The 9,978-nt window shown below is 61.3% G+C and overlaps 1 protein-coding gene across 4 annotated transcripts; it reads right to left on the reverse strand.

Moving 5' to 3' along the window:
* Positions 1–6: 6 nt before the first annotated feature.
* On the reverse strand, positions 7–9,404 carry CYTH1 (cytohesin 1). 4 transcript variants are annotated; one of them, XM_019621668.2, is made up of 13 exons: positions 8,892–9,404; positions 7,753–7,835; positions 6,784–6,848; positions 5,978–6,044; positions 5,721–5,839; positions 5,336–5,416; positions 5,114–5,226; positions 4,893–5,041; positions 4,703–4,815; positions 1,877–1,955; positions 1,557–1,628; positions 1,149–1,303; positions 7–1,025 (listed from the first exon to the last, which is right to left on the reverse strand). In XM_019621668.2, exons 4-13 carry the CDS (start codon positions 6,035–6,037, stop codon positions 947–949), a joined length of 1,020 nt encoding a protein of 339 aa, XP_019477213.1. In that variant the 5' UTR covers positions 6,038–6,044; positions 6,784–6,848; positions 7,753–7,835; positions 8,892–9,404; the 3' UTR covers positions 7–946. The 4 variants fall into 4 exon arrangements, with proteins under 4 accessions (XP_019477213.1, XP_010719632.1, XP_010719631.1 ...); XM_010721330.1 differs by lacking the exon at positions 8,892–9,404 and adding an exon at positions 8,802–8,885; XM_010721329.3 differs by lacking the exon at positions 8,892–9,404 and adding an exon at positions 8,794–8,812.
* Positions 9,405–9,978: the final 574 nt, after the last annotated feature.

Raw genomic sequence — 9,978 nt, forward strand, 5'->3', positions numbered from 1 at the left:
AGGAATACAAAATCCTGCCACACCGCGCCCTCCAAAGAGACCTCTGCACAGAACCCCAACATACAAAATAATCTAAAAGGAGAAAACTATACAGGAATATTTACACCTCTGATAAATAGACTAATACTGATCCAGGTGCCTCTCCGGACCTGTGCGTGTGGCTGGGGAATGGGATGGCCGCGGTGCTCGTGGGGCAGAGGCGTGGGGCCACATCCTGATTGCAGCCATCCTTGGTGCAGTCTTGCCTGGGAACGGGGGCGTCACGATGGCCGTCCCAACCCAGCACCAAAGGGCTCATGGCTGCAGGATGTGGCAAGGCAGCACCAGCCTGGTGCCATCGGACTGCAGCCTCACCCAGCTCTGGCACCTCACGGCTGGGGAGGGCACCCCAAGCCCGCTACAACGAGGGCCAGGAGTGCTGCCACTGTCCCAGGGCTGCCCCATGCCTCCAGCACCCCACAGCCACCAGCCTTCTCCTCCAGGATGGGACACCTCAAGTGCTTCAGGACACGAGTGCTGGGACCCAGAAGCATGTCCCCAACATGGGGGTCCCTGGATTCCCTCTGGTCTGGCTCTTATTCTGGCCATTGGCTGCAGCTCAATGCTGCCCAGGGCTGGAAGCTGTTCAGGGGGAGCTCAGCAAGGGAATGCTGGACAAGCATTGGGCTGCCAAAGTGGGAAGGGAGAGTGATGTGCACAGGTGGCACTTCCCATCCCACAGCCAACCCCAGGACTGTGAGCAGGGGAATCCCAGCTGCAGTCTGGAGTTGTCTGGAAGTGAGGTGGCAATGGCACCGAGACGCCCTTGCTCCCTCCCTCCCCCCACGGTAAAGAAACTGCAAAGCTGAAGCTGGGTCCTGGCACCAGGGCCGTGCTGAGCCCCAGCCCCGCAGCCGTGGGGATGGGAGGTACGGTGCTGCCAGGGCACAGCAGCCTCGCCGGGCTGCTAATGCCTCTTGGTGGAGGACACCTTCTTCTTCCTGGCAGCCAGCATCTCGTAGAATGGGTCCCGGCTGATGGCTGCCCTGGTGGAGGAGCACGGCGAGTGTCAGCCAGCAGCTGTCAGCCCCCCTTTGCACCCCATGGGAAGCCCTATCCCCCCACCACTCCCTACCCTGAGAGCAGGGGGTGGCCCCCAGAGCACTCACTTGATGCACTTGATCCACTCCTCCTTCTCCTCAGGCGTGGGGGCTGAGATGCGGTACACGGTGTGGTTGCCCTCCACCACCCGCCCGTCCGCCTCCGTCTTGCACGCCTTGATTACCTGGTCCTTGTTGTCTGGGATGTAGAGCTCAAAGCAGTTCTGCAGGGAGGAACCCCTTCAGACACAGCCCCCACACCGAGGGCAGCGGGGCACCCCGGGTTGGGGGGGATGATGCAGAGCAGTGGGGCTGCAGGTGTTCCCAGCACACCCAACTCAGCAGGATGAGGACATGTTGTGACATCACCCCATAGCTGTGCCCTGCCACCACCCTGCCATCACAGCAGGGCCCTCTGGCTCTCCCTGTCCCACCCTCCCCAGGTGCCCCTCCAGCCTCCCAGGATCCTGCACTCACAGGCTTCTTGGAGTCCTCCACCTCACGGATGCTCAGGTTCTCCAGGGGGATGATGCCACGTGGCTCTTTATCCTTATGGGGCCAAGCAGAGATTTTCATTAAAGACACCTCCAACCCCTTCCCAGTGCACCATAGGAAGGGTTGAGCGCTTCCAGCACTCCATCCAACACTCCCTGTGCAGAGGCTGCCAGCACTGCCCAGCCCCATGTCTGCATCCCACACCCCTAGGGCCATGGGCACGGTGCAGGGCACACCACCCCCCCCGGAGGTCCCCAGCCCGCACCCGCCGCTCTGCCCCAACCCCCGCTCAGGTCACTGACCGTCGTGTATTCAAAGTAGTAAAGGCAGTTGTCCGTCAGGATGAACCAGCGCCGCTTCCACGTCTTCACCCTTCCTCCTGGGAGCAGAGAGAGGCGGTTGGGGCAGCCCTGGTGCTGCTGCACGGCACGGCACGGCAGCGCTGCAGCCCACGCGGACGCACACAGACAAGCAGAGGCAGGCAGCCCACAGCGGCAGGCAGCACACAGCACGCCGGCAGCGCGCGAGCATGAGCGGAAAGCAGACGGATGAGGATGGAGACAGAGGGCGGTGGGAGGGCAGGGATGGGAGCGCTGCTGTGCCTGTTTGCACCAAAAAAAACGCTGAGGTGCGGGCAGAGGGTGCCGCAGCACAGAGGGGCTGCGGGCCGGAGCCAGCTCTGCAGCACAGCCCAATGCCAAGGCAAGGCAGAGCTCAGCGCTGCAGCATGCAAACTTTGGCCGGAGAGAGTTCTACACCCACCACTGCTAAGGCAGAGCGCTCCCCCCAGGCTCACAGAGTGCTGCAGTGCTGGGCCTGGCTCTGCCCTCACACCCCCAGCACGCTCCAGGCACTAGCTGCTCTGCTCGGCGCTGTGCTATGGGTGCCCAGCCATGCTGCCCAGGGTGGGCACGAAGAAGCAATGTGTGCGCAAAGGGAATGTGCTCATTTCTTCTCCCTGTGTCCGGCTCTGCAGGGAGATCCCTGCCTCACATCCCCCCATGCCACCCTACTGCCCACCCATTAACCCGACCACAGTCAGTGCCCGCTCCTGGGAAAGGCTCCACACCCCATTCCCCGCCCCAAAGCCAGGCCGGGGCTGGCATTTCCCAATAAAGCCCTCCCTCTCCTACTCACCTTGAACCAAGCCCACCCCACAGTCCAAGGCTCGATGCTCTCCAGCCCCCACCTCAAGAAACTCCAGCTCTCCCCAGGCCCTCCTTGCAGGCTACAGCCTCACCAGGTGACAACATGCCAGGGCTCTGGAGGAGGAACCGTGTGGCACCGAGAGCCAGCACAGCCCTGGGGCTGGCCAGAGTGAGGGGCCAGCGCTGCCCAGCTGGGCTCTGTGCTCCCACAGGCTGAGCCAGGGCAGCGCCTGTGCCCAGCACCAGGACAGCCACGAGCTCCAGCATGTTTGTGCACAGAACTCTGCGCACAAACTCCCACCTGCTCCCTGCACCCAGCCAGCTCCAGGCACGCAGGCTGGGCCCTTCCTGGATGCCCTGAAACACCACAATCCCAGCCCCATCCCTCATGGTACTGGATGCAACGACCAGTTGTGGATGGGTCTGAGGGCACACCAGCATCTGGGTGAACAGTGGTCACTGCCCCGTTTGTCCTCAAGATGGGACTGAGGGCAGCAGAGGGGACCGGGAGGCCTCGGGAGCGTTCAGCATCGGAGGGACCAGCAGCCACGTCCCTGCCCTGGTGGCTGCGGGTGTGGGACTGTCCCCTGCAGGCAAGGTCCCCCCGGGCAGTGCGGTGGTTAGCAGCAGCAGCAATGAGACTAATCGCCAGCAATTAAAAACGAAAAGGAAACAAAGCCCCAGAGGCATGAGCAGAGCAGGGGATAGGGGTACGTACCTCCTGGAGTTGGGGGCAAGGAAAGGAAGAGCCAAAATCATGGAAACATACAAATGAGGGAAAAAAGAAAATTAAAAAAAAAAATAAAGGAAAAAAAATAAAAAATAAAAAAGAGGAAACCCCGAAGAACCCCCCTCGCCCCGCACAGAGCCATGTGTGTCAGCGGGACAGGGCTGCAGATGGGGAGCTTTGAGGGGACGGGCCAGCGGCACCGCCACGGGGATAATGTGCCCTGGCTCTGTGGCTGTCCCCCCCCCACCTCTTGCCCACGGCCCCAAGGGGGCTCAATGGTGCTGGGGCTCTGCTACACTGCTGGTGTCCCTGACTCTGAGCAGCCCTGACCCTCATGCTATAGGACCCTTCCACCAGCAGAGCGCTGGGATCAATGGGGACACAAGAGGTAGGGGCCAAGGGTTCTTCATGGCCCCCCGTGTCCCACCCCAAAGCTGGGGAGCAGTTGGCACTTTGTTCAGTGCCCAGGCAGGGCTCTGTGCCGGTCATTGCACAGAAAGGGATAAGGTCCTGATCCCATCTCACAGGGGTGGCAACAGAGCAAAAACTCCCCCCAGTGAGAGGACAGAGCCCCAACTTCAGCAAGAGCCCAGGGAAAGGCCCTGCAGCCCCTGCTCCTGCCAGCACCCCCCCTCCTCGCTCAACCCGGGCAGAGGTCCCCAGGAGGTGCCGAGATGAGAAGCTGCAGGAGCCAGGGTGTGGGGCAGGCTCGTGTCTGTGAGCGCTGGGCTGTGCAGCGGGGATGCCATGCACGCTGCCTGCATGTGGAGCCGGGATGCAGAGGTGATAATGCTGTGGGAAGGTGAGGCAGGGACCACTCTGAGGCATGGAAGGGGACACGCAGCCCGGGGGCAGCTCGCCGTTCGCTCCCTGGGGCTCCAATAGGACCCTGCTGTGCCCCAGTGCTGTGCAGAGCCCCCCAGCTCTGTGCTCTGACACCAGAGCCCGGTACCAGCTCAGCACAGCAGCCTCGAGGCAGAATCCCTCTGGGAGCCCACGTGGCTGCAGCAAAGGGTCTCTCCAGCAGCAGCTCTGCTCCTGCTACTCAGTGCGAGGCCGATGGAGGGACAGAGGTAAGGACACTGTCCATGAGGGCTGTGCTCGTGGCTGCAGCCCCTCATCCCTTGGCAGGGCTGTGCTCCACAGAGCCAGATGCAGGCAGTCTGTGGGCATCACACTCGTGGTTCAGCCCAGTCCCTGAGGCAGAGCTCACCCTGCCCAGGCTGCACCCATCTGGTTGCCAGCACTCACCCAGCTTCAGCAGCCAGCCCTCCCGGTCGGGGTTGAAGAAGGTGTGAGTGAGGTCATTGCCATCATCCTCCGGGATTTTGAAGGGTTCATTCTTGATGCTCTCATAGAGATTCTGGTACAACCATACACGGTGTCACCTCTGTGAGCCCGCTGTGCCCCAGCCATGAACCCCTGCATCCCATCCCTTACCCGCAGCAGCTCCTCAGGCAGGTCCCCCCCATCGTTGATGCCACGGTTCATGGCAATAAAGCGCTCTGCTGTGGGTTTGTCCTTGACGTTGGGGTTGTGCAGGCTGGTATTCAGCATGATGATAGCGAAGGAGAGCACATAGCAGGTGTCTGTGGGGACAGAGGGGATGGTCAGGTGCAAGGCAGGGCATGGAGCTGGGCACAGGGCCGGAGTGTGCTCACCAGTGGACTGGAAGACGCCGGGGTTGCACTGGCAGTACCGCTGTGCAAAGGCCTCCATCATCCGATCGATCTTCTGTGCCTCTCCTGGCAGCCGAAAGCTCCACAGGAACTGCCTGAGGACAGCAGGCACAGCACTGCTTTGGGGCTCTGTGCACCCTTCAGCCCTCAGGGCCCTGCAGGGCACACAGCTCACAGTCCAGCCCCGCTCGGTCCCCAGCTCACCGCAGTGCCTGGACGAGGTTGAGGTCCGTGAACTCGTGCAGCTCCACGAAGGCATGCAGGACTTGGATGTTGAACTCGTCCCTGCAGGAACAAAGCCAGAGCATGAGGTGTGTGTGATCAGCTGATCCTGTGACTGCTGTGCGGCCCCCAGCCCCGCTCTCTGCTCTCTGCTCCTCTCAGGGTAGGGAACTTGTGGCTATGGGCCATCCTACAGCCTGGTTTGTGCACAGCAGCCCCTCCAAGAGCCCAGACACAGACCCTGACACTCAGCAAGGGGCCAGAGTCTGACGTCCTGCTGGGGACCCTGGAACCAACCCAGCAGCACCCTGCAAGGGTTGCACCATCTCCTCCTGCACAGGACCGAGCTGCTCCAGGCCTTGCATACCTCTCACCCAGGTAGTCCCCAATGGCTGTCTTGTTGAGGCCCTCTCCCTTGTAAAGGAACTGAGCGATATCCTCACACGTGTTCTTCAGCAAGTCGTTCTCAATCAGGAACTGGATGCCCTGGAGCAGAGCAAGAGGCATTGCTTTGGGTCATGCTTCCAACCCCCATTCCATTCCCTGTTCCTGGCTCTGTTTGGCTCAGCACCCAGACCACAGTGTGCAGCACACCCTGCCGAGCCTGGTGCCAGTCCCCAGTACCTTCTTGGGATCCATGTTGAACTTCTTCCTGCCCATTGCCACCTGCTTGTTTCTCTGCATGTTTTTCCTGCAGGACATAAAACATCAAAGAGAGTCATAGAAAAGTTTGAGTAGGAAAGGTCATGAAAAATCACCCAGTTCCAATCCAGGCTGGAATTGTCCCTCACCAGACCAGGCTGCCCAGGACCCCATGCAGCCTGGCCTCGGGTACCTCCAGGGATGGGACACCCGCAACCTGTGCTAGAGAACTGCCCAGAGAAGTTCAGGAACCCTGGTTTCCTTCTCCCAGCCTCTTGCCCCATGTAGATGTGACCAGAAGCAGAGCTCCTCAACCCATGACAGGCTCCCCAGCACCAAACTGGGCACAACCTGCACAACCTGGGGAAAATGCAACACCTGGCACTCAGCTCCTCTCTTGCTCCACTCTGATGCTGCCAGGCCTTGAGTATGGAGCTGCCCTGGGTTTGCACCGTGCAGACCATTCCAGCAGCCTCCTCTGCCTGTGGAGGGGCAGCCTGGCACTGCAGTGGGGCTGTGGGGACAATGTGAGGGCAATTGGAAATGATACAGCGAGTCAATCTCCCCCCAGGATCCTCCTAATCCCATGCTGGCACTGCTTGCGCCAGCCCAGAATAACAAAGTCTGTCAGTCTCTGTGGCCAGACAGGGGATGAGCCTTGGAAAAACAGACTTCTGGAGGAACAATTCAGTCTGGGATCCTGCAACTGCACTGAGGAATTAGAAGTGCCTGGGAAAGCCACATGCAGCAGCACCCATGGGACAGGCCAGCAGCACAGCACGGCTCACCTCTCCTCCGTGGAGCCCAGGTTCTCGATCTCATTCGTCACTTCTGCGATCTCATCTTTCAGCCGCTGAGTGGAGAGAGCACACAGTGAGCCAGGGGCTGCCTTCTTCCCACCCCCAGGTGCCCAGGAAAATGCAGGGCACCCCACAGACTGAGGTGGGGCTGGTGCCAGCCCTAGAGCTACTCCCCCCAGAGGACCCAGGCCCCTACATCTCCCCGTGAGTGCCGTCCTGGGGCTGAAGCAGCTCCTGGGGCACTGGACAGAGGGGAACCGATTGCACCCCGCTGCTAATCTCCCTGCAGCACTGCCACACTCTGTGCATGCAGGAAGGAAGAGATTCAGAGGTTAACAAAATCACCCCTAATCCCTTTAGATCATACCCAGCATATGGCAGTAATTAGCCTGTGCTGCCTTAATCAGGGACATGACGGATGAGCGTCCCAGATGAGCGCTGACCTCACAGCCACTCGCCAGGGCAATGCCCTGGCCCAGAAGCACAGTCTCTGCCTGTGCCAGGGGGGTGGCACAGGAGATGTCAACGCCTGGGCCACAGGATAGAGTGCAATCTGGAGCTCTTCCCTGCAGGGCTAACCCTGCCACGGATGGGGCAGCAAATCATGGGGTCCTGAAGCAGCTGCTGACCCCCTGGGCCCAGCTCTCCCTGCCTTGCATTCCCAGCAGCTCCAATTTTCTGCCCCAGAAATTCCACTAAAGTCTTTGCAAGCAGCAAGGAGCAGGAGCTGGCAACGAAAGGGGACAGGGGACAGGAGAACAGTGCCAGACCACAGCTCCTGCACGGGCACTGCAGCTGTGGGGCAGCCCCATCCAAAGCAGCCTCTTCTCCTTCCTTCTCTCCTGCTAGAAGTGAGGTGAGGGTCCCAGGACGGGGTTGGGCTCAAGCAAGAGGCCTCATCTGGGTCAGCCAGGGATGGGGATGAAGGCGTTCACGCAGCAGCCCTGAGTGCCATACCTGAATGTCAGCCAGCAGCTCCTGCTTGCGGCGGCGGATGTTTTCCAGCTCCTGGCACTCCTCCGGGGTCAGGTCACTGGGCACTGTGAGGGACAAGGACAGCACAGGGGATCACCCTCATGCCAGGCTCCTGCCAGCAGCTGGCATGTGGTGCTACTGAAGGATCTGGTGAGCCCTGGCCCTGCACACGGCCAAGTGCTGCCAGTGGCACGCAAGGAATGCGATGGACACTGTGCTCCCCAGCTGGGCAGCGGCTGTGGGGGGAGCCTGGCCCCACAGATTCCTGCTGATTTAGGCTGAGGCAGTAAGCTCTGGCCCAGCCTCTGGTGCCACCACAGCCTCTAACCCCTGTGCTCACAGGAGCCATGGCACCACAGAGCCACAGTGGCACTGCCGGCAGCTCCCGCTCGGCCCCATGCTTCTTCCTCCATTCCACCTCAGCTGATCCCAGCCCTGCAGCCCCACAGGGACCCAAAGCCGCAATGGATGAGCCCCGGAGAAAGCTGGCTCCGGGCCGTCCTCAGTGCCTCCTCTGTGCTGAATGCACCCTCCTGAATGGAGGTGAGAGCCAATGCACCCCAACACGCATCACTGCACGGGGTGACACCTGGCTGCCTTGCTTTACCCATAGCAGCCGGGGCTGAACCACATGCTCCATCGCCCTTCCCTCACACTGCAGCTCAGGGGTGACATTCCTGCTGCTCTCCAGCGCATGACCTCCCGCTCCGCACTTACGTGGCACCCGCTGCTCCTGTTCTCAAGGTCACTCTAGCAGTGTCACTCCCCACCTACCCCTGCCCTACCATTGCCTTCCGGCTCACATCCTACAACACGGCCATGACCAAAACCCCGAGATCGGTGCCTGCAGAGCTCTTGCCACAAAGCACCTCAGGTCACCCTTCCCCCACCTACCCCCAGGTGCCACCACAGTCCCCAGGTCCCCACTGCCCCCTCCATTCCACCCTGCGCTGTCCCATGTCCAGCTCAGCCCGGCGCTCCTTGGGGGCCAACAGCCAGGACCCTCCATCCCCTCTCTCACACCCCAGCACCGTTTGCTCTCTCCAGCGCCGTCCCCAGTGCTGTTCCCCCCTCCTCGCCAGGGCTCGCAGTGCCTCTGGGGTGGCTGCGCTCACACGAACCGAATGTCCCAGCTCAGCACTTTCCTCACTCCGCTCACGTTCCCTGCCGAGGTTCCTCCTTTAGAGAAATCCCCTCTGCAAAGGTCAGCAGCAGCCTCGGCTTGCGACACAATCCCTCTGGACTCGACGGAATACTTCCCAATATTTCCAGCCTCAGATGCCCGAGTTACAGCACCAGGTTCTGAACTATCTATGCCCAGAACGCGGGAGGCACTGCTCCGTGGGCTGCTCAAACCCTCCCCAGCACTGGAATGGAGTCGGTCCCACTGGAGCACGGCCCCTCTGGTCCGGCTGTGTCCAGCACCCTGCAGGATGTGGCTTGCTGGGAGCTGCAGTGTGAGGCCGTGTGGGAGGTGAAATTCAGTGCCAGACCGCAGTCCCCCCAGGCCTGCAGAGGGTGGGTGGACAGGTGGGAGGCTGCAGCAGCGATAGAGCGGTGCTGGCACACGGTAGGTGCAGAGAGCCCTGGGGGAAAGCTGCCTCTGCCCACCTCTGGGCAGTGTGGGCAGGGGGCTCGGAGGGACTCGTAGCAGCCACAAAGCCCAGCTCCCCTCACCCCCCCAACCAGCCTGCCTGCTGCTGTGCTGGGAGAGCACTCGTGACATGGCCCAGCCGTGTCAGCAGCAGCAGGAGGAAGAGAAACCCCAGACGCAGAGCTTTTTTCAGCAAAGGACGCAGGCGTTAACCCTTCCGTGGCGCCGAGTGGAGCTGCAGCAGCCTCTGAGCCTCAGCCCTGCACAGGGCTGTAAGCAGGGGCTGAAGCAGAGCACCAAGTCCAGCAACCACACCAGGCTGTCATCCCAGGCTGCCATGCTGGGAGCAAGGATTTCCAGCACAAACCAGAAAGCACCAATAACTGTGTGCCATCCCCAAAGCTCTGCAGAGCAATGCAGGGGAGCAGCTGCCTCACCCCCAGGGCAGCGAGGGGAATGGCAAGGCTCTGTCCTGGCTGCAAGGAACAGGAGCACATACCTCGCTCACACGGTGCCCTGAACAGACACAAAGCCCCTCCGCATCGCACTCAGCCCCACCTGCCTCCTTCCCACCCGCTGCCCCACGCAGGCCGCTGGCTGCTCACCGCCGCCCT

Source organism: Meleagris gallopavo, chromosome 20 (genome assembly GCF_000146605.3).
Source record: "Meleagris gallopavo isolate NT-WF06-2002-E0010 breed Aviagen turkey brand Nicholas breeding stock chromosome 20, Turkey_5.1, whole genome shotgun sequence".
Classification (NCBI taxonomy): domain Eukaryota; kingdom Metazoa; phylum Chordata; class Aves; order Galliformes; family Phasianidae; genus Meleagris; species Meleagris gallopavo.

Excerpts from the sequence above, each read along its gene's own strand:
- CYTH1 (XM_019621668.2), bottom strand. The coding sequence starts at position 6,037 with ATGCAGAGAAACAAGCAGGTGGCAATGGGCAGGAAGAAGTTCAACATG. Across the intron at positions 1,956-4,702 it reads GGCTGGCTGCTGAAGCTGGG|AGGAGGAAGGGTGAAGACGT; the intron begins TGAGTGCTGGCA and ends CTCTCTGCTCCC. Across the intron at positions 1,629-1,876 it reads ACTACTTTGAATACACGACG|GATAAAGAGCCACGTGGCAT; the intron begins GTCAGTGACCTG and ends TGGCCCCATAAG.